The 27,626-nt window shown below is 45.8% G+C and overlaps 1 protein-coding gene across 2 annotated transcripts in view; it reads right to left on the bottom strand.

The window, feature by feature from the left end:
• Positions 1-14,790: 14,790 nt before the first annotated feature.
• The window catches only part of vps13d (vacuolar protein sorting 13 homolog D), a 216,010-nt gene continuing 203,174 nt past the window's right edge, over positions 14,791-27,626 (bottom strand). For both annotated transcript variants that reach the window (XM_078425505.1, XM_078425504.1), the window contains 2 exons: positions 19,069-19,309; positions 14,791-16,992 (listed from right to left, as the gene is read on the bottom strand). In XM_078425505.1, the coding sequence (XP_078281631.1) occupies positions 16,870-16,992; positions 19,069-19,309 (364 nt within the window). In that variant the 3' untranslated portion in view covers positions 14,791-16,869. The remainder of the gene's footprint in view (positions 16,993-19,068; positions 19,310-27,626) is intronic.

The following is a 27,626-nucleotide window of genomic DNA, read 5'->3' on the forward strand; positions in this document are numbered from 1 at the left end:
AATGTTAACGTGGTGATTGATTCCGCGCGAGGTCACTTGTCCCTTCCGGTCATAAGTGATAGGAGCAGAATTAGGCCATTCGGCCCATCAAGTCTATTCTGCTATCCAATCATGGCTGATCTGTCTCTCCCTCCTAACATTCTTCTGCCTTCTCCCCATAACCCCTGACACCCGCACTAATCAAGAATCTATCTAAAAAATATCCATTGACTTGGCCTCCACCACAGTCTGTGGCAATGAATTCCACAGATTCACCACCCTCTGGCTAAATAAATTCCTCCTCATCTCTGTTCCAAAGATACGTCCTTTTATTGTGAGGCTGTGGCCTCTGGTCCTAGACTCAAGCACTAGTAGAAACATTCCATGTTCACTCTATCCAGGTGATCTTGACTCGTGTGTGATTTTATTCCTTCGACTTTGTCCCCAAGCCTCTGTGCTTCAGGATATTATCTATAATCTCGAGTTTGAAGTTAGCAATTTACTGGATGCTGTTCCATACACCTACTCCCCTTTTCATCATAGCCCTGCCTTCAGTTTTTAGAATTTCTCCTGATTTCTCCATGCAGGCAAATTGTTTTCTCTGTCCACTCATCCTATTGCTGTTTATCCTGCACTTCAATCAAATGACCAAAAACCTCGGATAGACCTTTGCAATCCTGCTCTGCTTCTGATAATTCTACGTTCCACTCCCTCCAAAGCAAACATCTGAAATATGTTTTAAAAACAAAAGGCTGGAGTAACTCAGCGGGTCAGGCAGCATCTGTGGAGAACATGGATAGGTGACGTTTCACAGAGTGCTGGAGTAACTCAGCGGGTCAGGCAGCATCTGTGGAGAACATGGATAAGTGACGTTTCACAGAGTGCTGGAGTAACTCAGCGGGTCAGGCAGCATCTGTGGAGAACATGGATAAGTGACGTTTCACAGAGTGCTGGAGTAACTCAGCGGGTCAGGCAGCATCTGTGGAGAACATGGATAGGTGACGTTTCAGAGTGCTGGAGTAACTCAGCGGGTCAGGCAGCATCTGTGGAGAACATGGATAAGTGACGTTTCACAGAGTGCTGGAGTAACTCAGCGGGTCAGGCAGCATCTGTGGAGAACATGGATAGGTGACGTTTCACAGAGTGCTGGAGTAACTCAGTGGGTCAGGCAGCATCTGTGGAGAACATGGATAGGTGACGTTTCAGGTCGGGACCCTTGAAGCACAACCCCAAATATCATTCATCCATGTTCTCCAGAGAATCTGCCTGACCAGTTGAGTTACTCCAGCACTTTGTTTTTGTAAATCAGCATCTGCAGTTCCTTGCATCTGCATCTGAGAAAGTAACCTGGACATTGCCATTTATACATTGTAGCTGTAATTGAGTCTATTATGAATAAGAGGTTTGGGTCAAGTTGATAATTTTGGATGGCGTGGACTAGATGTCTGATCTTTGAGTGCACCAGTAGACCCAGCATCGTCCCTATGGCACCACACAGGCCTCCAGTCTGAAAAACCACCTCCTCTCACCACCACCTCGGGTATCTTCTGCCCAAATTGCATCGATTCAGGTAGGTACGTTTTGCCCACCTGTTTGTTCAGAGTGCACAGACTCCCATGGGAGTGAGGATCTGGTTTATGCAGTGTTAATGCCCTTCCACACCACACCCACACTGAAGGAGATGGATTCAGATGCTGCTGATTGCTCTCCAATTCCTACAGGGATGTCGACTGTCTTCAGCCAGTGCTTTGCTTATTTCCTCAAGGTATTGCACAGTAATCTGTAGTAAGGCGTTGACATCTTGTCTTTGCATGGACTGGATGAGATCAGAAATGTCGGTGAGTGAGATCTGTCCCTCTCTGAATCTGCCCTTTTGCAGGGAGTCTGATTGTTGGCGTGGGGTATGGAGGTTTGCTTTGGGTTTTGTACTGCATTGGCTGTCAGGTACAAGCTAATGTGGGTGTTGTCATCAGTAATAATGGTGCAGGGACTGGATCTTGTGGATTTTGCTGCTGAATTACTCAGTAGAAATGGAGTGTGGAATAGGACTAGGGTCTGGTGTGCTTGTGCGCTGGGAGGTAGACCGTGTGAATCTGTGCTCAGACCTGCCTGTGGCAATAGTCCCTCAATGAGGTATCGGTGTGCTCGCATTGTCAATCTATTGGGTGGGGCTGCCATAGAGTTGCTGCTTACAGCGCCAGAGACACAGGTTCAATCCTGACCACGGGCGCTGTCTGTACAGAGTTTGTATGTTCTCCCCGTGACCTGCGTGGGTTTTTACTGAGATCTTTGGTTTCCTCCCACACTCCAAAGACGTAGGTTAATTGGCTTGGTATAAATGTCACTGGTGTCTGTAGAATAGTGTTAATGTACAGTGATCGCTGGTCAGTACAGACTCGGTGGGCTGAAGGGCCTGTTTCCGAGCTATATATCCCTAAACTAAACTAAACTATCCCCAGCAAAATGCACAAAGTTCAGAACAAGAAGGGATGGGTTTACATGAGGTAGTTAGTGATTACAACGTTGTCTGTTTGTTTCCATTACTGGACTAGATAAGATTCTGACCTAACCCAAGCACAAGTTTAATTTAGTTGATTATTGTCATGATCTGGTGAAAAGCTTTGTTTGCATATTATCCAGTTTAAAAAAAAAGACTGTGTACACGAATACAATCAAAGATAAAGGCTACAAGATTTAGTGCAAACCTATAACATTGAAGTCCCATTGAAGGTAGTTCAAAGGTCTCCAATGAGGTAGATGGGAGGTCAGGATTGCAATCTAGGTGATGAAAGGACTATTCAGTTGCCTGATAACAGCTGGGAAGAAATTGACCCTGAATCTGTGTTTTCAAACTTCTGTATCTCTTGCCTGATGGGAGACAATAGGTGCAGGAGGAGGCCATTCGGCCCTTCGAGCCAGCACCGCCATTCAATGTGATCATGGCTGATCATTCTCACAGAGGGGAGTGACCGGGGTGAGACTGGTCCTTGATGCTGCTGCTGGCCTTGCCGAGGCAGCGTGAGGTGTAGGAGGGGTTGATGGAAGGGGAGGTTGGTTTGTGTGATGGTCTGGGCTGCTGGCCATGCCGAGGCAGCGTGAGGTGTAGGAAGGGTCGATGGAAGGGGAGGTTGGTTTGTGTGATGGTCTGGGCTGCTGGCCTTGCCGAGGCAGCGTGAGGTGTAGGAAGGGTCGATGGAAGGGAGGTTGGTTTGTGTGATGGTCTGGGCTGCGTCCACATGTCTCTGATTTCCTGCGGTCTTGGATGAAGCTGTTCCCAAACCAGGCTGTGATGGATGCAGACAAGATGCTTTCTACGGCGCATCTGTAGAAGTTGATGAAGGTTGTTGGTTGGGACATGCTAGATTTCGCTTGCCTTCTGAGGAAGTAGAGGCATTGGTGTGCTTTCATGGTCATTTCTTCAATAGGGGTGGTCCAGGCCAAGTTGCTGGTGATATTTATTCTGAGGATCTTGCAGCTTTTGACCATGTCTAATGTGGACTGGCGTGTGGGCACTGTTTCACTTCCTGAAGCCGATCACTGTCCCCTTTGTCTTGCTGATGTCGAGGGAGAGGTTGTGTCTTAGCACCTAGTTGCTGGGATCTCAATGGCAGAACTCCACATTCACCCGCATACACTGACAACCAAAGATGAATCCTAGACTGCAGCCCTTGTTCACCCATTCAACATGAGCCAACTGAAGGATTACACAACCCTGATTAAACCTCAAATGTGGTGTCATTATAAAGCTACCTGCATTTATCTGTCATCACGAGTGAGTTAAGAGATGGGAATGAGCACTTAACTCTCCATTTGCTGCAGAGTTGTAAGACTGTTTATACGTTAATGTAAACTTGTTCTGCACACAGTTCCGACTCTGGTTAAGTGTTTTAGCCAGGAATGTTCACAATCGTGCTGTTTGGTATTGGATTTGTCAGAGACCGCACTAGCATAGTGTGTACCTGTGTGATTCTGCAGGGAAACCCTTTGTCCCACACACACTATGCGCACAGCTACTTTTATGCTAAAGTTGAAGGATATTATCACTGAGGATTTCTCTTTCAGATCATTGTTTCCAGATCAACACTTCCCACCTGGAGTTTAGATTATTGTGTTCCGTTCTGGGCACCATGTTATGGGGAAAGGTGTTGTCCAGTTGGAAAGGGTGCAGAGAATATTTACATGGATGTTGCCGGGATTCGATGGGCCTGAGCTACAGGGAGAGGTTGAGCAGGCTCGGACTCTATTCCTTGAAGCGAAGGAGGATGAGGGGTGATCTTATAGAGGTGAACAAAATCATGAGAGGAATCGATTGGGTAAATGCACAGAGTCTCTAGCCCAGAGTAGGGGAATTGAGAACTAGGGGACATAGGTTTAAGGTGAGGGGGGAAAAGACTTATTAGGGACATGAGGAGTAGCTTTTTCACACAAAGGGTGGTGGGTGTATGGAATGAGCTGCCAGAGGAGGGGCTAGTGGAATCAAGGGATATGGGAAGAAGGTAGGCACGGGTTATTGATTGTGGACGATCAGCCATGATCACAATGAATGGCGGTGCTGGCTCGAAGGGCCGAATGGCCTCCTCTTGCACCTATTTTCTATGTTTCTACGAGGTAGTTGAGGCAGGTACTTTTGCAATGTTTAAGAAACATTTAGACAGGTACATAGATAGGGCAGGTTTAGAGGGTTGTGGGCCAAACGCAGGCAGGTGGGACCATAGATGGGACATGTTGGTCGGTGGGCAAGTTGGGCCAAAGGGCCTGTTTCCATGCTCAATCACTCTACCCCCTTCACAAGGGTTCCTCCCGATACCCATTTGCCCACCAGTGCATCCCTCAGCCTCTGAGAGTTTGCCCACAATATGTCTGGTGGGCGTGACCTCTATGGACTGGGGGGAATACATCTCACAACGTACCCTCGCTGCCAACGATGATTCTCATTCTCGCTGCATTAACACTGAAGAAGGGAAGTGGAACAATCGGTGAGTTTCAGTATTAGATTATTTCCTTTTTTTTGTTGTTTAATGCTCATGACATCGTGACGCTGATGATAGCAGTGATGAGGAAGTTTAACTATGAGGGGGTGACTTCAGATATGATGGACATTCCAAAACTGATACTTAAAGTTTAAAAAAAAATAAATCTCCATTTAAATTTTGTTTTGAAATGTATCAAGCCCATAAAATAATCCTGAGGATCAGAGATGTAAAATCGAGGTAGGAAAAATTGGTGGAATATATTTCTTTACAAAGGACCAGAATCTGGTTTGGGACAGGGTGGTGTGGTGTGGTAGAGCCAGAAGTCAGGTTTTCAAAGAACACGGGCTCAGCATTAAATGGACACGTGGAGGGAAGAGAATGTTTGGAAGAGTGTTGGATCGATGCAGGACTGAGGGAGGGGGGATTGGCTTCCTTTTGTGCTATTACTGTTCACAAAATTAACACTCAGTAGAACTGTCACAAGGCTGCATTAAAATTATATTTTCAGTCAGGAATTCGAAGAGAATGCTGCTTTTGAAAAAAAAATAGCATCTCCGTCTCTGTAAACTGGGTCTCAGTGGGGTCAAGCTAACTGCAAGGCCTTTGATGGGAATTGGAACTGACAGGGTGCTCTGTGGATGACTTGATACTCTGATAACCCAGCCACACAGGCCTGCAAGGCCTCTGCTGACGACTGACCTGATTCACTGATGGGACCTGGAGAGGTATATCTATTACTCAAGCTTGGCACACTTGTTGCTTGACTCTAGAATGCCAGCCCTCAGTAACAGATCTGCCCTTTCAGGTCCCACCAATTAGTCAGGCTTATACTGCAAATCACTGCTAACATGAAGTGCGTTTCTAGCTGAATAAGCAGCCTAGAGCTTTGCATTTTAAAAACAGTGTGGCTTTAAGTTGGGACGAACTGTAGATGGCGGTTTACACCGAGGACAGACACAAAAATCTGGAGTAACTTAAGAGGGTCAGGCAGCATCTCTGGAGAAAAGGAATAGGTGATGTTTCGGGTCAAGACTGTGGCAACACCTTTGTCCACTCTATATTTCAGCTCCTGGTGTTTACATAAATTTGTTGTAATTAGTTTTAGTTTAGAGATACAGCACGGAAACAGGCCCTTCGGCCCACCGAGTCCACGCTGAAACAGGCCCTTCGGCCCACCGAGTCCGCGCTGACCAGCGATCCCCGCACACTAACCCTTTCCTACACACACTAGGAACAATTTCCAAATTTACAGAAGCTAATTGGCCTACACACCTGTATGTCTTTGGAGTGTGGGAGGAAACCGGAGCACCCGGAGAAAACCCACTCAGGTCATGGGCAGAACATGCAAACTCCGTACAGACAGCACCCGTAATCAGGATGGAACCTGAGTCTCTGGGGCTATAAGGCAGCAACTCTACCGCTGTGCCACCGTGCCACCCACGCGTAGCTCTGGAAATGTAATATAAACAGTTGATTTTGTCCATATGGTCACCACACCGAGTGATTCTTGTCCATTCCCAATTTTATGGACAAAATCAACTGATGAGCATTTGTCAAAATGTTATCTGAGGACTGTCTGCATTGAGGTGGAGCTGGAAATGAGGTGGAATTGTTCTGTATTTTTTATGCTCTGTGTAAAGCACTTTGAATTGCCATTGATGTATGAAATGTGCGATATAAATAAACTCGCCTTGCCTTGCCTTGAAACCTGTACAATGGGTTGAGAACTGTGGCAAAGCAATCTAAGATATTGTGAAGTGTTAGGAATTCTATTGAAAATAATTTCATTTTATGTACAGGTGTACTTTTATACCCTTCCAACTAGATGTTGCCTGATCGGCTGAGTTCCAAGAGGAGTTTGCTATTTGGTCAAGAATCCTGCACCTTGTCTCTTGTGCTTCATCTCTGGATTCCAGGTTCACGGTAGTTTTACCCAGCCAGTATAATGATGAAATCTGTTCAAAGATAGGATTGATACTTACATTGGAAGTTATGATGGGGAAAGAGTCATTCGCTGCTTGGATAGTTGAGAGATCAATGTTTAGTTTAGAGATACAGCGCGGAAACAGGCCCTTCAGCACACCGTGTCCGCGCCGACCAGCGATCCCCGCACACTAGCACTATCATATACACACACACACTAGGAACAATTTACAATGATTCCAAGCTAATTAAACTACAAACTTGCACGTCATTGGAGTGTGGGAGGAAACCGGAGCACCCGGAGAAAACCCACACAGGTCACAGGGAGAACGTACAAACTCCGTACAGACAGCACCCATGGTCAGGATTGAACCCGGGTCTCTGGCGATGCAAGTCAGCAACTTTACCGCTGCGCCACCGTGCTGCCCAAAGCTATTTGAAGATTTTGTTACGGGTTGAAGAAAATGATGGAGATGCAATCTTGCACAAAATAATGGATTTTGGATAAGCTCTTATAGTCTCTGCTTTCGGTAATCCCCCCCACCCCCCCTGCTAATCGAACACCCTGACCACTTTAGAGTAAATAACTGAGGGCAATTTTGTATGTGGTCATGGAGAAGTCACCTTGCTGTTGGGAGAGGCTGCTGGACATTCAGTGTAAGGTTCTATGCTCCGTACACTAACTCCGCTACACAACAAAATGTCTGATTTTTTTCCCCCCAAAGCTTTATGAAATATGATGGCTCCACGCCAAAGCACTTTCTTAAATCTGCTCGGCTATTCAAGGGTTTAATGTAAATGCACAGCTTAGTGTGGTTACGCACTTCACAAAGAAGGCGAGCTTGGTCTGTTGGTTGAGACAATCCTGGTGGAGATGATAATTGGCACTTTGCAGTTACAATTACCAATTGCGACTGAGTTGCAAACAGCTAAAGAATAGACCTTACTAGAAAGATGAAATGAAATAATAAATGCTTGAAACACCTGGCAGACCAGGCAGCACCTGAAGAAAGAAAAACAGACGATGTTTCAAGTCTGAAACCCTTTGTATCTTTTTATTTCCGTCAGTGGAAGTTCTGGCTTTCCTGCAGCTCAATACTTCACAACCTCTCATGATCACCGTCTCGTTAAGTTTCTGGCCTTTAGTTCACCCCATTATCATCATTCTGCCATGGCAGCCGTGCGTGCCTTCAGTGGCACAGCTATTCCCTCTCTGATTTTGCGGTTTTAACTAATGTGAGCTGTTTAATGTGAGGATTCATGCCTCACTTAATGTCTGGCGTACTTAGCTCATGGAGATCCCAGTGCGTTTAGTTTACAGATACAGCACGGAAACGGATCCTTCCCCCCCCACCGAGTCCATGCCAACCAGCGATCCCCGCACACTTACACCATCTTACACACGCAAGGGACAATTACAATTATACCAAGCCAATTAACCTACAAACCTGTACATCTTTGGAGTTCGGGAGGAAACCGGAGCACCCGCACAAAAGTCACGGGGAGAACGTACAAACTCCGGACAGACAGCACTTGTAGCCAAGATCGAACCCGGATCTCCAGTGCTGTAAGGCAGCAACTCTACCGCTGCACCACCTTACCACCCAGGAAGAAACTTCTTCCTTTGGAAGAAACTGCAAGTTCCTTGCAAGTACACCCACAATGGTGCATCTCTGGCAATTGTCTTTAAATGTGGCCACATTCAACCAGCAGCAACGTTAGTAGATAGAGCTCTAGGGGCTAGTGGAATCAAGGGGTATGGGGAGAAGGCAGGCACAGGTTACTGATTGTGGATGATCAGGCATGATCACAATGAATGGTGGTGCTGGCTCGATAGGGCCAAATGGCCTCCTCCTGCACCTATTTTCTCTGTTTCTAGTTATGCAGTCATTTAGTTAATGGGATTTAGTTGTGCACAATAGGTGTATTATTTGTCTGCAGATTTACTGTAATTACACTGTATTTTAATGGTTTTGAAACATATCCTGAGCACATGACATGTAGAAACCCAACAACTTTCTTTGTTATTTAATGAGTTCCTGCAGATTAGAGAGTTGGTGTGAGCAGCTGTTTATTCTGCTACTGAAGAGATTGGAGGACCTACCTCTAATCTTCAGGAATTTGTTAAATAGTACAAGAGGCATTGTACACAATCATGTGCTCAGGATATTTATTTCAAAAAGATTGAACCGGAGTGTGATTACTGTAAATGGAAGCATTGAAGCCTGGACTTTGGAAATGGCGGCAAAACATGGTGGCGCCCACATGTGTAAATATGCAGGAGGAATTTCACTGTGCAGTTGTACTCATGACAAAGAAGCCCCATTGAAATCAAGCAAAAGAGGGACCTGATCTGAAACACTGTTTGTTTGTTCCTTCCTTCCACAGATGCTGCCTGACCTGCTAAATTCCTCTAGCAATTTTGTTTCTTTAAATCTGAAACCTGCTACAAAGGCTTAAAGGCTTAGTGGGTGCAAGGTGGTAGAGCTGGGTTCTGTCGCTACCTCAGAGTTCCAGAGATCAGGGGTTCAATACTGTGGAGTTTCCACACCCTCACTGTTTCCTCCCATGTGTGGATCGGTAGGTTATAGCCGCTACAAATTGCCCTGGGTGTTTAGGTGAGTGAGCTGTGAGGGGAGTTGATGGGAATGTGGGAAGAATAAAGGGGATTAATGTCAGATTAGTATCAACGGGTGATCGATGGTCAGTTTGGACTCGGTGGGCTAAAGGTCCTGTTTCTGTGTTGTATCTCTCTATGACACTTAAAATCCTGTGATACTTGCAAAATGAGCCTTGGAACAGTGGTGCTATGTAAAGTTAGTGTAAGAAAATAACTGCAGATGCTGGTACAAATCAAAGGTATTTATTTCACAAAATGCTGGAGTAACTCAGCAGGTCAGGCAGCATCTCAGGAGAGAAGGAATGGGCGACGTTTCGGGTCGAGACCCTTCTTCAGACTGATGTCAAGGGGGCGGGACAAAGGAAGGATATAGGTGGAGACAGGAAGATAGAGGGAGAACTGAGAAGGGGGAGGGGAAGTGAGGGACAGAGGAACTATCTAAAGTTGGAGAAGTCCATGTTCATACTGCTGGGCTGCAAGCTGCCCAAGCGAAATATGAGGTGCTGTTGCTCCAATTTCCGGTGGGCCTCACTATGGCACTGGAGGAGGCCCATGCCAGAAAGGTCGGACTGGGAGTGGGAGGGGGAGTTCAAGTGCTCAGCCACCGGGAGATCAGGTTGGTTAAGGCGGACTGAGCAAAGGTGTTGAGCGAAACGATCGCCGAGCCTGCGTTTGGTTTCGCCGATGTAAAGAAGTTGACATCTAGAGCAGCGGATACAATAGATGAGGTTGGAGGAGGTGCAGGTGAACCTCTGTCTCACCTGGAAAGACTGTTTGGGTCCTTGGATGGAGTTGAGGGGGGAGGGGTGGTTTGGGTAGGAAGGGACGAGTGGACCAGGGAGTTACGGAGGGAACAGTCTCTATGTAAAGGTTCTATGTAAAGATGATGTTTGTGTAGTTTTATTTGTTGGTTCATTGTAAACAGAATGGAACATCCGATCAACAATTGTGTAGGAAGGAACAAAGATAGGCACAAAAAACTGGAGTAACTCAGCGGGTCAGGCAGCATTTCTGGAGAAAAGGGTCTCGACCCGAAACGTCACCCATTCCTTCTAACTAGAGATGCTGCCTGTCCTGCTGAGTTACTCCAGCATTTTTTTTTCTATCTTCGGTTTAAACCAGCATCTGCAGTGCCTTCCTACAACAGAAAAGGAATAGGTGACGTTTTGGGTCGAGACCCTTTTTCAGAGGAAGGGTCTCGACCCGAAATGTCCTCTATTCCTTTTCTCCAGGGTTGCTGTCTGACCTGCTGAGTTACTCCAGCTTTTTGTGTCTATATCCGAACAACAATTGCCTGAGTGTGGCTGAAGAAAGGATTCTTGTGAAATAGAAACTGTGATTGATTATATAATTCAATGATACCTTACTAGGTACTGTGAAATGCCCTGTGTTGCAAGAAACAGGGACGGGGGACTGATTCTGGATAATCAGCCATGATCATATTGAATGGCGGTGCTGGCTCGAGGGGCCGAATGGCCTACTGCTGCACCTATTTTGTTCTGTTTCTTGTGTCCGTACTGGAGGCAGGGCTGGTGGGAGGTGGGCAGGGTCTGACAGCAAGCCTGTGTCCTTGCGGCCAGGGTCACTGTGAGGTTAGTCAAATAGCGGATTAATTAAGGGAGATTGCAGCCGGCCTCGCCATGAACCCTTCACTGAGTTAACCCTCACATAACCCGGCCAGGGTGGGGAATGACCATGGTCATCCTCACACTCTGCACTGCCTGCCCAATGGAAACTCAGCCCCACACATTATCAGAGGGCTGTCACTTCCAGAAGATTACCAAGGCAAGTGTTTATTTCACATGGTTCACATGGCACTGAAGATGGATTATTTGCTTGCTCGATGTATTTTAAAGCTCTAGTGCACAGCGCTCTCACCTGAATCCCACTGTCGATCGAGGAGAACAATCCAGGTCCACGCTCTGTGTTACTACCGAGGGACATGTCTGCTCTGAGGGAGGGCCTTTGAAAATGCTATTAAACTGCGGCCTCGACTGCTCTCTCAAGTGGAGGTGAAATATCCCACTATTCCAAAGGAGAGGTCGAGAATTAGCCCTGATATCTTGGCTAATACTTACCCCCTCAATCAACATCACTATTAAAACATTATCGGTAATTGCTACTCTTCTTGAAACTTGAGTTCATTTAGAAACAGGGAACACAGTGCTGGAGTAACTCAGCGGGTCAAGCAGCATCTCTGGAAAGCATGGATAGGTGAGCTTTCATGTCAGGACCCTTCTCCAGTTTACTACAATCAGTCTGAAGAAGGGTCCAGACCCAAAACGTCACCTACCCATGTTCTCCACAGATGCTGCCTGGCCCGCTGAGTTACTCCAGCACTCTGTGAAACGTCACCTATCCATGTTCTCCACAGATGCTGCCTGGCCCGCTGAGTTATTCCAGCACTCTGTGAAACGTCACCTACCCATGTTCTCCACAGATGCTGCCTGGCCTGCTGAGTTATTCCAGCACTCTGTGTCTTATCTTGGAATATTTCTTGACCTCAATAAGAAATTTAAACTTTTTTTGAAATGTAAAGGGTGGGAAGAAACAATATTCATCCTTCTGAACTTTGAGAACGTTTCACACAGAGGGTGATCAGACAAAATCACTCGTCCCCAGCCAGCTAGTTCAAGGCTAAAAGATGCCTGATCCAAGCCCAGATACATTCTGGGTCTGGAAAAAAGAGAAATTAAGTACTTTGGTTAAGTTTCGAGATACAGCATGGAAACAGGCCCTTCAGCCACCAGGTTCTCACAGATCCATTGATCGTCCCTACACACTAGTTCTGTGTCAACCCACTTTCTTGAAATCCCCCTCTGGAAGTCCTCCTGAAAATGTGGCGCTGAGGCTGGGTGAGGCGGCTGATCTCGACATCATTGTGACTTCTGTGCCGATCGTTGGGTCAACTTTGTCCCCTGTAGCCAGCAGATTCGTTCCCATTGCCGACTTTCGAGGCTGACACGACCTCCTTCCCCCCACCCCCAAAAGCCGTGACCTCTGTTGGTCCAGCAGAACGGATATTCCAGAAAGGCTCTGGAACCAACGGTGCCAGAAAATCTGTGATAAACCTCGATGAAATGCATCCTAACGTATCACAAGTGCGTGAGGAAAACAGATGTAGATCGAAAGGAGAGAATGAGGGATGATCATACGTTTTGCTCAGATAAACTGATTTTAAAGTTGAGAATGAGAGGTAGAGAGGCGGAAGAATGGGAATTCCAGAGTGCTGGGACCCGAGGTGATAAATTCACTCTGCTGGAGTCAGAGAAGTAAAATATATTAGTTGGGTCATGTTAGAGAGCAGTGAGGCCACATAAGACTGAAACGATGTCTTGAATTATTGTAATACGTGCATACATGAAGTATAAATTTGGAACATAACTGAATTAGCTGCATTCATTTCAGCAATGGTCTGTCATTAAGATGAAAAAGTAGTTGGTTGCTATTTCAGGAATCGGAGGGGGTCACCAAGTCTCTGCTGCCAGAGAGGAATAGGTTGTTAAGTGTACGGCTGAAACAGGAGGGTGATCCATCATGGCCTGCCCGTGTAACACTCAGCCTAACCTTGTCCTGGTCCTGTTATTTCAGTATAACATATGCTTGGGGGTAAATGGGCCATGAACTGTCACCCTCACCCCCTGCGGAGGGGTCACGCTGCCTGACCTCATGAAACTGCCAATCAAAATGAGTAATGGAGAGAGCATGAACCGTGCTCTAAATAGACGAGGCCTCGGGCAAATCCTTGCGATTCCCCAGTCAGATTTAAAACTTAACCTTAATGCAGTGCCACCTAATAAATTTAGTTTTGTTTAATTCAGTTTAGAGATGCAGCACGGAAACAAGCCCTTCGGCCCACTGAGTCCACCCCAACCAGTGATCCCCGAACACTAACAATGGTCGGCACGGTGGCCCAGCGGTAGAGTTGCTGCCTCTCATCGCCAGAGACCCAGGTTCGAACCTGATCACGGGTGCTGTCTGTACGGAGTTTGCATGTTCTCCCCGTGACCATGTGGGTTTTCGTTGAGATCTTCAGCTTCCCCCCACACTCCAAAGAGATCCAGGTTTGCAGGTTAATTGGCATGGTATAAATGTAAAATTCTCCCTTGTGCGTTGTAGGGTAGTGTTAATGGAACACACTGCCAGGGGTGGCATTTAAGATGCTTCTAGATACGCACATGGATATGCAGGGAATGAAGGAATATGGAGGGAATGATGGATCACGTGCAGGCAAATGAGGATAATTTAACTTGACATCATATTCAGCAGGGACTTGTTGGCCAAAGGGCCTGCTCCTATGTTGCACTTTGTTCTATGGCCTACAATAGAATTGTTAAAAACCACAATTATGCAAACTCTTACTTTATTTTCCCAAAGGCGCAAGTTTTCATTTCTGTTCATGATTCAGCATCTTGTTCAATAAGCTGCTAGCTGAGGAAATTATAGTAGGAGACACCAGAACCAAACCCGATCTGTCTTCACGGGATGTTTTTAGGAAGTCTGGTTGAATCTACTTCCTCCAGACTTGCGAGACCTCTCCCGACGCATTCTAACCCGGCGCTGAGCAAAGACATTTATTCTGAAGAAGGGTCTCGACCCGAAACGTCACCCATTCCTTCTCTCCCGAGATGCTGCCTGACCCGCTGAGTTACTCCAGCATTTTGTGTCTACCTTTCTTCTGAACTTGCTCATGGTATTATTGGTGCCTTGTAACGGGCACTAGTCTAGCATTGTCCTTGTAGATGATCACCTTTTCCATCTTCTACTCTTATCAGCTCACCCTCCACCTTCTAAAGTTTTTCCAGACTCATTATTCGGTCCTGCGAAACAGAAATTCTGATATCATTATATAACTGTCTTATATGAACTGTTAACAGTACTCACGAACTGTGGTCTAACCAGGTTTCAACAGCAATTCAATAACTGTGATTTTCAAATTCCATCCTCAGAAAATAATACCAAGCCTTCATAATGTTATGTTTTTAAGACACCTGTTTTAATGCCCTTCCAACTCCTTTGGACAGTTTTTAGTGGATTACAGGGTAAATATATTCCTAAAATGTAGCACCTCACACTTATCTCTATTGATGTTAATTTTCCAACTATATGCCCATTCTTTTGTTTATTAATATCCTCCTGTAATATGTTTCAGTCCCACTGTACATTAGCTACAACCTTCACTCAGGGTTGACTTGAGACTTTTAAGTTGTACTTCTTGTCTCCATTGTGCGAGAATGTATTATTCTGCCAATCCATGTACCTTAAAAGCATTTGTAGAACATTTTCATTTCACACTAGCTAATTCCTTACGTTCTCAGAGAGAGAAGACCAGAGTAACAAGCTTGTATTTTGCAAACATTATTATTTGAAACTAGGTTAATTCCAGTAAAGCGGACTAATGCAGGGCTTTATATTATCTGTCTAGCCCAGTTTCAGAGATCAAAGTCATGACCTACATTATTTGAAATTACATTTAATATCAATTCTCACTCAGGGTGATGGGTTGTGGGGAGAAGGCAGGAGATTGGGATAGATCTGCCATGATTGAATGGCCGAGTAGACTTGATGGGCCGAATGGCCTAATTCTGCTCCTAGAATTTACAAACATTTGAACACTGTTTAAAACCTAGAAGTTGATAAGTTAGGGGCTGATATTAGGGGCAACCCTAAAATGCCACAAGTTGCATAGAATATTATACATACACATTTCCTTTCATAACAAGTGATTTTATTTGATGATAAAAATTGCAAAACAAGTCATCCTTTTGACACACATCCCCCCGCATGCCCCCTGATTCTGGAAGAAGGTAGGTGATAATCTCAGCGATTGTTCTGTAGAGAAGTGCAGGAATAGCAACGACCAATGCCTTTCTGCTTGATGGGGGTCTAGTCGGGGTCTTTCACAAAGCAAGCTGATCCGTGATTCTCATAGTCCTTTAGGCAACAGCTAGTGGAAACTGAAGAAGCTGGCTCTGCTTTCCCTCAGAAAGCCATCTTTTGGTCTAGTTTCCAAATGAGGCCATACCTTCAGATCTTACATATGTGCAGTCTTTGGCTGTCCCAATCTAATTCCAAATTTCCACAAAGTCACCAAATCTAACTCTCCAGTTCCAAAACCACACTTTTGATACCAATTATTTACCAAACTGTAAATAGTGATTGATTCCTTGTGACATAGTGGAGAAGAATGTACTGAAATAAGTGTGTTCAACACATATGAACAGTGCAAAGAGCCTATTGTATTGCGTATGCATTCTAGTAATTGTTCCTTTCTATAGAGTTCTAAACACCTAGCTACAAATGTTTTGACTTCAGCACACTAACTTTACATATACTTACAATAATTTTCAGTGCAGTTACAGATCCTTCCCTGTTAGACTTGGCCGTTACTGTTAGGATCTGACCACATTCAATGGTTTTTACCAACATGCACCTCTACTGTTTTCTGCAAATAGAGAGATATCATTTCACTTCTCTTTTTTTAGCCGACAAAGGCGAGTGAGGTGAAGTTACAAGACCAAACTAGCATTAACTTCACTCCAACGCGAGAGAGAGGAAGACAGAATTCTTCATCAGTCTTTTGCCTTGGATGACATTTTAGCCACTGCCAGATAACACTTCTTCCTGCCAAACGCAGTAATTCCTCAAACATTCAGCAGTTACTGCACCATGCCTTAATGTCTCCTGTAAATATAACATCTTAACTGCATCATAGAAACATAACACTTTTTTTATGCCAGTTTGCCACATATTGTTTCCCTCTGTAGAGTCCAACAATAATTCTTGCCTGCCAACTTGCTTATTCAGAGACTCTGGAAAAAAAACCGATGGGAAGGAAGGATCAGAGTAAAGTAGTAGTAAGGGGTCTCGTGACTTGTTGGAGATAAGTTGCCATACCACTCTGCCGGGCTTGGATTATCCCGAAAAATCAAGTACATTTCTGAACAGTTCTAGTGCAATAAAGTAATCTGCTATATTATGGTGCAGTTGGTTTTGAATGCAGCTTCTGTACATGACATTTCCTGTGAGATTTTTCTAAATATTTACAAGAAAGTATAATATTACAGGTATGTACAGATTAGTAAAATATAAAGAACTCTCAACTCTGTCACAATTTGTTTTGTAAATACAATATATAAAATGTAAAATACATTTTGAACAGAACCTGCTCCTTATCAGAGTTTCTGTAATAAACTGTCCCAAAACCAAGCATATTATTAATTCCCCACCTTGTAGCTTCAATTAGGCATCAGGGATGAGGTTCAAAGAAAATGAGTTCATTGCACACATGCTCATACAATAAACTATTATACGGAGGCATGTGTGGTCTTGTTACTGTACTTTGCTGCTTGTTATCAACCAGTCGAGAGGCGATTAGGAGTCCAGCTCCAGGTTCTCATTGGTCTGTAGCTTAAGCTGCTGCTCATAGTAGAGGCTTTTGGCATAGTTAATTTCTTGCGAGATCTTGAGCGCAAGATTCTCTGACTTCACGTGGACCTGAAAACAAACATCAATAACACATTGCTTTTTGGACTAAGACAAACTAATTATGTTAACAATCTATACATGAATTGAAACCAATGTGGATGCATACTATAATGACGTGGGAGGAGGGCATTTGGTTTCTGCCAGCTCCCAGGGGAGCCACAATTATCGGATGCTGTCTGTGTGGAGTTTGTACGTTCCCCCCGTGTACACATGACCACGTGGGTTTTCTCCGGGTGCTCCGGTTTCCTCCCGCACTCCAAAGACATACAGGTTTGTAGGTTAATTGGCTTCGGTAAAATTGTAAAAATATAGTTCCCGGTGTGTAGGATAGTTGGGGCACTGCTCTGTATGAGTGGAGTCGAGGGATATGGGGAGAAGGCAGGCACAGGTTCCTGATTGTGGGTGATCAGTCATGATCACAATGAATGGCGGTGCTGGCTCAAAGGGCCAAATGTCCTCCTCCTGCACCTATTGTCTATGTTTCTATGTTTCTCGTGCTGGTGTGCAAGGATCACTGGTCAGCCCGAACTCGTCAAAGGGCATGTTTCCTCGTTGAATCACGAAAACTGAAACTACTAGTCCGCCCCATTTCCCTGCATCTCTGCAAGTATTGTCTCTCTCACACACACCCATCAACTCGTGTTCGATTATTTCTGCCATTAACCCACACTAAGTGGGAATTTACAGCAGCTAATGAAACTACTGTTGATTGAACACCCATTCCTTCTCTCCTGAGATGCTGCCTGACCTGCTGAGTTACTTCAGCATTTTGTGAATAAATACCTGACTTTAGATTCAGCACCTAGCCACCAATTAAGCCATATCATTGAACTGACCATTACAATGTTGATGTACCACAGACTATGAGCAAGACATAATAAACACATGTGCAGGGAAAATTCAAGAAATTGGCCTTTGGTGTGCTAGAGAACTAAGGCTAAAGGGCTGAAACTTGATTTATAGTCATTCAGCGATGATAGGTTCCTGTGACCATTTGGCCAAATCTCAGGTGTGAACCCAGGCATCAATCCCGAAGAATGTCACAGGTGAGCCCTGTAGACGTTCATTGAAGCGTATCGAATAGTGAAAGGGCTGGATAGAGCGGATGTGGAGAGGATGTTTCCACTAGTGGGAGAGTCTAGGACTAGAGGTCATAGACTCAGAATTAAAGGGCATTTCTTTAGGAAGGAGATGAGGAGGAATTTCTTTAGTCAGAGGGTGGTGAATCTGTGAAATTTATTGCCACAGAAGGCTGTAGAGGCCAAGTCAATAGATACTTTGTGTGTCCTGTTGCTTTTTATTGTTATGACTGTATGGCAAATGAAGTTCCTCGTATGTTGCAAAACTTGACTAATAAAGTATTATTGTGATTTTCAAGGCAGAGATACATAGATTCTTGATTAGTACGGGTGTCAGGGGTCATGGGGAGAAGGAAGGAGAATGGGATTAGGAGGCAGAGATAGATCAGCCATGATTGAATGGCGGCATAGGCTTAATGGGCCGAATGGCCTAATTCTGCTCCTATCACTTATGACCTTATGACAAGGAGTATGAAAGTTGGCTGATATTTTCATCATATCATATCATATACATACAGCCGGAAACAGGCCTTTTCGGCCCTCCAAGTCCGTGCCGCCCAGTGATCCCCGTACATTAACACTATCCTACACCCACTAGGGACAATTATTATTATTATTATTATTATTATTTAAAAAAAAATTTTTTTTTTTTACATTTACCCAGCCAATTAACCTACATACCTGTACGTCTTTGGAGTGTGGGAGGAAACCGAAGATCTCGGAGTAAACCCACGCAGGTCACGGGGAGAACGTACAAACTCCTTACAGTGCAGCACCCGTAGTCAGGATCGAACCTGAGTCTCCGGCGCTGCATTCGCTGTAAAGCAGCAACTCTACCGCTGCGCTACCGTACCGTACTGCATTAGTTCAGGGATCAGTAGATGATGACTGAAATGCCCCATTTACTGACCCAGCTCAGATTAGGGAGTTTAGCACAAATCATTGAACAAAATCTGCAATTCATTTGGTCTGCTGGGTTAACGGTGCAAGTGGTTCCGACACTCACCAAGGGCTTGTGATGCGATGGGCCAGGTATGGCCACGCCACTGCTTGAACTCTCCGCTTTCTTTGTCAGCTGCAAGTAAGCCTTTCCATGATCCTTTGTGATAAGGCAGTGGTACAGGTCATCATACTTGACCTCCAGGAAAATGGCGTCCCTGTCGACATACTCGCCACGCTTCAGAAAATACACAGCTTTGGAGGAGATGAGAACACAATAACTGTCGATCTGCTCCACTGCAATGAAACTAGAAAAGAGAAAGTAACACGGCTTTTGGTTAAATCCATTCCAAGCAGCAGAGGTTTACACGGCACCAAAACTCAAGCAACACACCAGCCTTGGCTAAAAGGAAATGCACGAGAAAAATATCACCAGGTTACCCGGCAAAATTGCCATCAAGAGGAATGTAAAGCCCGTGTGACTACAGAATACAGTCTTTGCTTTGCTCAACACTGTCTTTGTAATGTTATCACAGGAGATATTTTGTTCTTTAATAAAGCGTATACTTTCATCCGGTACCAGACTACAGATTAGTTTATTGTCATATACACCAAACAATGAAACTCCTTGTTCACTTGAAGCTCACTCATTAAACATTGTACAAACAGCAACGGTAAATATAACAATAAATGCAACGATGAGTGCTAAAGAGTTGAGTGGTGCAGGATTATAGCACAAAATCCAAATATTAAAGCAGTCCACCTTATCACTGTTGTAGACCCAGCTGACAACAGTGGTAGCGTTGGTGAACTTAAAGATCAAGTTGGTGTTGAGGTTGGCCACACAAACATGGGTGTACAGGGAGCAGAGGAAGAGAATGAGCACATAACTCCGAGGGAAACGACTGTTGAGGTTCGGAATGGAGAAAATATTATGACTAATTCTAACCGACTGAGATATGTGGGTCAGGAGGTTTAGTTTAGCTTAGAGATACAGCATGGAAACAGGCCCTTTGGCCCACCGAGTCCGCACCGACCAGCAAACACCGCACATTAACACTATCCCACACACACTAGGGACAATTTACACTTGTAACAAGCCAATTAAGCTACAAACCTGTACGTCTTTGGAGTGTGGGAGGAAACTGAAGATCTCGGAGAAAACCCACGCTGTTCTTGGGGAGAACGTACAAACTCCGTACAGACGGCGCCCGTAGTCGGGATCAAACCTGGGTCACTGGCACTGCAAGCACTGCAAGGCAGCAACTCTACCGCTGCGCCACCGTGCCGCCCTGGTCCAGAAACCAGCCACAGATGGAAGTTTAGGGATGAGCTTTATGGTTATAATGGTGTTGAAGGCTGAGCTGCAGTCACTGAATAGCATCCTGATCGAGGTGTTCTCATGGTCAAGTGATCCAGAGTTGACTGTAGTGCAAAGGAAATGTTGTCCTTCAAGGCCTATTTTCTCCTGTAGTCAAATTACAGGGGGTGTAGATTGTCTGGAAGACTGGCGTGGATATGGGCTTTAGCAAACTTACAAAGCACCTCATTACTTACAAAGCACCTCATTATGATCAATGTTAGAGCTGCTGGACAATAGTCACTGAGGCAGGTCACTTTATTTGTCTTGGAGATTGGAATGATGAAACAAATGGGGACAGAAGTGTGCTGAAGTGCGAGATTGAGGATGTCGGTGAAGACTGGCTGGTGGATTGGCGCATGGTTTCAGAACACGCCCAGAGATAACACACAGGTCAGTCTCATTCCAGAAAATTACCCTCAGGGAAACATATTTGACCACTGCCACTGGTTTGTATGGGAGAGAGGCAGATGGGGATGGGATGCATCTTGGTGAAACTTTGCCTGTTCAAAATGGACCTAACGGGCATTAAGCTCATCTGGTAGTAGGGCGGCCAACTGTCCCGTATTAGCCGGGAAATCCCGTATTTTGGGCTAAATTGGTTTGTCCTGTATGGGACCGCCCTTGTCCCGTATTAGGCCCGGGGGGCGCTGTAGACCCGGACACTGTATGCCCGTACGCTGTAGGCCCGGACGCTGTAGGCCTGGACGCTGTAGGTCCAGACAGTGTAGGCCCGGGCGCCGCCTAACAGAAGTTGCTTAGCAACCCGCCTCCCGGCCCGGGCGGCCACCATTTCGTGGAGAGGGAGCACGTGGCTGCTGGCTGGCTGGGTGAGGTTACGTGGGGCGCGGGGCGGTGATGTCACCTTGACCCGACCACGGTCACCTGGCATCCTCTTGCTTGAACTGAACTTCCTGCTTATTTTAGAAGTCTCTCTTGGCATCTCCGAGAGCCGAGAGGACATCACAAACCTCTGTGAGTGTCTCCGCACTATAATTAGGAACATGGTTCCAATTATAATGGATACACTGTCACAGGCCAAAATCAACATTTTTCTTCCTGTGTTCCTTGCAAGCAAGTTCCTTGTGGGTTTGTATTAAGCCAGTTCTATGACATACCAACAGCAAAGGTTTGGGAATTTTATTGGGCCTTGGTCTAATTTTAAATCCGATCAGTTTGAGAACTCTGCATGAACTGTCAAAGCAATCTTCTGACTCAGTCATTTTGCTTCAGAAGCGATTATGCCATCATACCTTCACCCACATAAATCAAATATTTCTGCTCCATTTAGGTATGCTATTTTTTTTCTTGTGCACTCAGGTAATGCACATGGAAAATTCCCAACATGGGATATGAGCCAGCCCTCGTTCAGTGCCATTTTGCAAGTTGTTAGACTTCAGTGACAGAAATACCAATGTAATGCACTGTCTGATAATGAGAGCTTCTGCTCTCAATTCCACTGCCCACCACTCCCCATTTCAGAGCTTCATGCGATGGTATGCGATGGCATCAAACAGGAGATATGATACAAGGAGAGTAAAGTTAATTTTAGGCAATGTAGACATAATGGACTGCAGTTGTTACTGTACAAAAAATACACAAAGTGCTGGAGTAACCCAACGTCTCTCAGTAACTAAGGCAGCATCTCTGGAGGACAAGAATAAGTGACGTGTTGGGTTGATCTGAAGAAAGGTGCTGACCTGAATGTTGCCTATTCTTGTTCTCCAGAGATAGTGCCTGACCCGCTGAGTTAATCCAGCACTGTGTCTGATTTTAGGACATGTTGCCTATTATATATCCCACCCAATAGTCCCTTCCAGAGAATTCAATGGAAAGGAAAACTGAGCAGAGGATGACTAATTCAACATTATCCATTCATAATTTAGTTTCTTGTCCTGCGCAGTACAGTGAAAAGTTTTTTTTTTGTTGAGTGCTAAACAGTCTGTGGAAAGACTACATATAATTACAATCGTGTCGTACAGATAAATGATAAAGGGAATAACATTTAATGCAGATAAAAGTCCAGTAAGGTCTGATTAAAGATAGTCCAAGGTCTTTAATGAGGCAGACAGTAGCTGGTAGGATGGTTCAGTTGCCATTCAAAAAAAGGATTATCCCCCAGTTATTTGTAACTTGGATATTAATTTGCCCTATCTGAAAGGGATCTCAGCTGAGAGACGGCAGGGAGTAGGAACATGCCCGTCACCAGGGGATGAGTGCTGCATGCAGAATCTGGCAGAGATGCCGATTTGATGAAATATAATATACCAAGGCCTTGCCTGTCTCTCCAGACGGATGCTGGAGATTTGACGGCACTGTTTGAGGATAGCAGATAATGATCTTGTTCTGGTCATTATTCCTCCTTCACGGACAATACTGAAAGCAGATTAACAGTTATGTGTCTCTCTGATGATTGTAAACTGTTGCTGAAGTGGTATTTTAGTCTTCTTTGCCCCATAATAACAGGAAACTTGGGGGAGGGGGTGAAATGAAGGGCACAAGGAGAGCGAGTGGGGGGGTGGGGGGGGGGGTTAGGTGGGGTGGCAGCATGTGGGGGGGAATGGGAAGGGCAAGTAAGGAAAAAAAACAGAGAGGAAAAGGGTGATAGAGTAACCATGTGAGATAAAACACTTGCCTCACAACAACTGCAGCAGCGTTTATTTTACACCAGAGATGCTGCCTGTCCCGCTGAGTTACTCCAGCATTTTGTGACTACCTTCGATTTTAACCAGCATCTGCAGTTTTTTCCTACACTGTTATCTTATTGATAGCTCCAGGAACAAAGAGGGCTGCTACAAATGGAACATAGAACAGTAGAGCACAGAAACAGGCCCTTCGGCCCACAATGTCTATGCCGATCATGATGCCCAGTTAAACTAATCTCTTCTGCCTGCAGGTGATCCATATCCTCCATTCCCTGCTTATCCGTGTGCCTATCCAAAAGCCTCGGAAATGCTACTGTTGTATCTGCCCCACCAACACCCCCGGCAGCACGTTCCAGGCACCCAACCAGTGTAAAAAGAAAACTTGCCCCTCACATCTCCTTCAAACTTTGCCCCCTCTCACCTCTAATCCGTGACATTTCCACCCTGGGGAAAAGCTTCTGACTATTTACCCCATCAATGCCACTCATAATTTTATATAATTCTATCAGATCTCCCCTAAATCTCTGACGTTTCAAAGAAAACAATCCAGGTGGGTATAGCCTTTCTTTATAGATAATACCCTCTAAACCAGGCAGCGAAAGTTTCAACAAAATGCAGATGCTGGAAACCTAAACTAAAACAGAAACTGCTGGAAATGTTCAGCAGGTCAAGATGGATCTGTGGGAAAAGGAACATTTTGGGTTAGAACTGATGTGCCTGAACTTGAGTATTTACAGCATTTTGATATGTTATGCTGTGAATGGCCTGGTACCATTGGGATAGGGCAGGAAATGTCCCTTTATGATGGACGTGCAGTGCTGGGAAGTGTGCATGCATGTACTTGCAAGATAACGAGGGAGGTGTGGTCGCAGCCAGCGAGCTCAACACTGCACACCGGCAAGATTTACCAGTGAAGAATGGTTATTTGAGTGAGGTCCCGGAGAGCTGAGAGTTTAAGTGAAAAAAAATAATTAAGATTAGCAAATTAACCTCTCAGCCTCAGAACAGCACATCTGGAAATGAAGCATTTGTATTTCCGATCCAAGATGTTAGCTGGTGGTGATGGTGGGGTTTTGGGGGATGGGGGGTGGTGACAAGTTCCAGGAAGGTTGAGGGCAAACCCCTGAGGTAGTAGATGATAGTTTAAAATGAAAACCAAATCCACATGCTGCCGTCCTCTAGGTACAGTGGGATTGCCACTGCGAAGCACACAGCAATTACCCTGCGCCGGACGCAAAATGAAATGCTGGCTAAGATTCCACCCATCTGGAATCCATTAACAAGAACAGTGGCTTTGCTTTCAAAACCATATGAAGGCTGGAAGCAGCAGCAACGTTAAAAAAAAAAATCGAGCTTTGAAGTTTTAACTTCTTTACCAACACGGATGTTTTCAAGAGAGTTAGATTCAGTTCTTAGTGCTAACGGAATCAAGGGATATGGGGGAAAAGCAGGAACAGGGCACAGATTTTGGATGATCAGCCATGATCATATTGAATGGCGGTGCTGGCTCGAAGGGCTGAATGGCCTACTCCTGCACCTATTGTCTATGTTTTCCATGTTTCTATGATTAAAAGGGCTTTGTCCTTAGTTATTACTGTATGCTCTGTAAGCTGAACTGAGAACAAATGTTGACTTCGTGTCACAGTGCCAGTCAACAAACTAGGATACAGAAGAGACACAGGAATTCATGAACGACAGTTAGGTATAATAAGTGTCCAGACAGACATGGCTGGCGACTGTGTCGTATCAGTGATGATTACGTGAAGCAGACATTATGGGCGAGGGCTACAGATCACAGAGTGTGCAGGATACCCCTAGGGCAGTAAGGCTGGACGCCTGAACATCAGGAAGTCACCTATGCATTATTAGAAGGGTCTTGACCCGAAACGTCACCCATTCCTTCTCTCCTGAGATGCTGCCTGACCTGCTGAGTTACTCCAGCATTTTGTGAATAAATATGCATTATTAGATACATTACTAATCAAATAAATCTTAACCTGGTTACGACACTTTCTCAGAGCCAAGGCCGTACATGTGTAGCAGAACACTGTAAATCTGTGGAATTCTCTGCCTCAGAAGGCAGTGGAGGCCAATTCACTGGATGCATTCAGGAGAGAGCTAGATAGAGCTCTTAAGGATAGCGGAGTCAGGGGGGTATGGGGAGAAGGCAGGAACGGGGTACTGATTGAGAATGATCAGCCATGATCACATTGAATCGTGGTGCTGGCTCGAAGGGCCGAATGGTCTACTCCTGCACCTATTGTCTATAGAACAGAACCAGCAGTTTTGTGGGTAATTTCTACCAGTGTTGCAATTTACATTGAAGTTCAAACTTTGTTTGAAACAGGTTTCCGACAAACCCATGATGCCAGTCTGCAAAAACGTACATGAAGAAAAGCTTAATGCCTCCTAATAACAGACAGTGCAGCTGCCTGAGGTGTCAACGAAAAGTCTGCACTGCCCCGAAGAGTTCTGTTTAGTTTATTGTTACGTGTACCGAGGTACAGTGAAAAGCTGTTGTTGCATGCTAGCCCGTCAGCGGAAAGGCAGTACATGATTACAATCGAGCCGTCCACAGTGTACAGATACAGGATAAGGGAATAAGTGTAGGAAAGAAAACTGCAGATGCTGGTTTAAATCGAAGGTAGACACAAAATGCTGGAGTAACCCAGCGGGTCAGGCAACATCTCGGGAGAGAATGTCCTGCCCCCTCCTCTGACATCAGTCTGAAGAAGGGTCTCGAGATGCTGCGTGACCCACTGAGTTACTCCAGCATTTTGTGTCTACCCAGGATAAGGGAATAATGTGAATAACGTTTAGTGCAAGATAAAGCCAGTAAAGTTCGATCAAAGATAGTCCGAGGGTCTCAAGTGAGGTCGATAGTAGTTCAGGACAGCTGTCTAGTTGCGGTAGGATGATTCCGTTGCCTGATAACAGCTGAGCAAGACCAAGGGTCGTTGTATGGAGGGACAGGGCTATGGAAGGGGGGCAACTGTTGTGGGGATGATTGGAGTCTGGGTGTCAGGCAGGGAGAGAGAGAGAGAAGATTGGTACCTACAACAGTATAATCGCAGGGCTGAGGGCTTGGAAAGAAATCTTTGTGTCAGAAGCCTTGAGGGGTTGAAGGATGGGTGGGTTAAACGATTAAAGGTGATGAGAAAATGCTGGATGGGTGTCGGTTTATTGGAGGGTTGCGATGGAGCTTGAAGGTCATGTTGAGTGTGAGGATTAATCAGAGGATGGAGGGGTGTGGGGTGGTGATAGGGCTGCAGCAGAGGATTAAGAGAATGTGCTCCCAAGTCCAGTGTTGAACTACAAAGACCTAGTTATCCCAGGACAGTCCAAGCACAGCTGTTCCTTGGACAAAGTGGGAGCCACTGAGTTACGGAAGTGGCGGCGCCTAACGGCAGCGGCTTGCTAGCAGTCTGTTCGTCTTTTTTCCTTTTTTTTTTGTTGTGTGTCGGTGTTGGGATGGTTTTTATATATTTTTTTGGTTGTGTATGTGTGGGAGGGGGTGGGTGGTGGGTGGGTGGGGGAAACTTTTCTCTTCCTCACGGCGCGGGGTGCGGCTCGGCTGCGGGGCCTAACATCACCCGGTGCGGCTTGGCCGCTGGACTTTACATCGCCCGGTGCGGCTTGGCCGCGGGACTTTACATCGCCCGGTGCGGCTTGGCCGCGGGACTTTACATCGCCCGGTGCGGCTTGGCCGCGGGACTTAACAGTGCCCGGTGCAGCTCGGCCGCGGGGCTTAACATCGCCCGGTGCGGCTCGGCCGCGGGACTTTACATCGCTGGTGCGGCTCGGCTGCGGGACTTTTCATCGCTGGTGCGGCTCGGCTGCGGGACTTTACATCGCCCGGTGCGGCTCGGCCGCGGGGCTTAACATCGCCCGGTGCAGCTCGGCTGTGGGACTTTTCATCGCTGGTGCGGCTCGGCTGCGGGACTTAACATCGCCCGGTGCGGCTCGGCTGCGGGACTTAACATCGCCCGGTGCGGCTCGACCACGGGACTTTACATCGCCCGGTGCGGCTCGGCCGCGGGGCTTTACATCGCTGGTGCGGCTCGACCACGGGACTTAGCTGCGCAAGGCTTGGTCGCGGGCCTTTCATCGCCCGGTTCGGCCGCGAGACGTTTCAGCGCCCGGTGCGGGGACTGTGCGGGTCGGTTGGGGACGAGCTGTCTGTCCGTGGGCGTGGGGAAGAGAGTGGAAGTTTTGTTGCCTCCATCACAGTGAGGGGGTGTTTGGAGTCACTGTGATGGACGTTTGTGTTGGGGTTATGTGTCTTGTGTTCTTTTTTTTCTATGACTGCTATGTAGTTTCGTTCGGTACTTCGGTACCGAACGACAAATAAAGCTCTGTTATACCTGTTATACTCCAGCATTTTGTGTCTATGTTCCTGGGACAATATGCTCTCATGTCCTTGCAGTGCCCTAAACGTGGCACTGTGCAAGGAAGATGTAATTTGATGTGCAATTGTATCAGAGGCACCAACATGATTCATGACACTAAGTATTCAAATGCTTAGAATGATGCAAAACGATCTAAAACGGTTGTTTTCACATGAAACGATGAAAAAAAGCTCCATGCTATCTATTTTCTTGACCATAGTTTGTTATAATT

The sequence above is a fragment of the Rhinoraja longicauda genome, chromosome 30 (genome assembly GCF_053455715.1).
Source record: "Rhinoraja longicauda isolate Sanriku21f chromosome 30, sRhiLon1.1, whole genome shotgun sequence".
Lineage (NCBI taxonomy): Eukaryota > Metazoa > Chordata > Chondrichthyes > Rajiformes > Arhynchobatidae > Rhinoraja > Rhinoraja longicauda.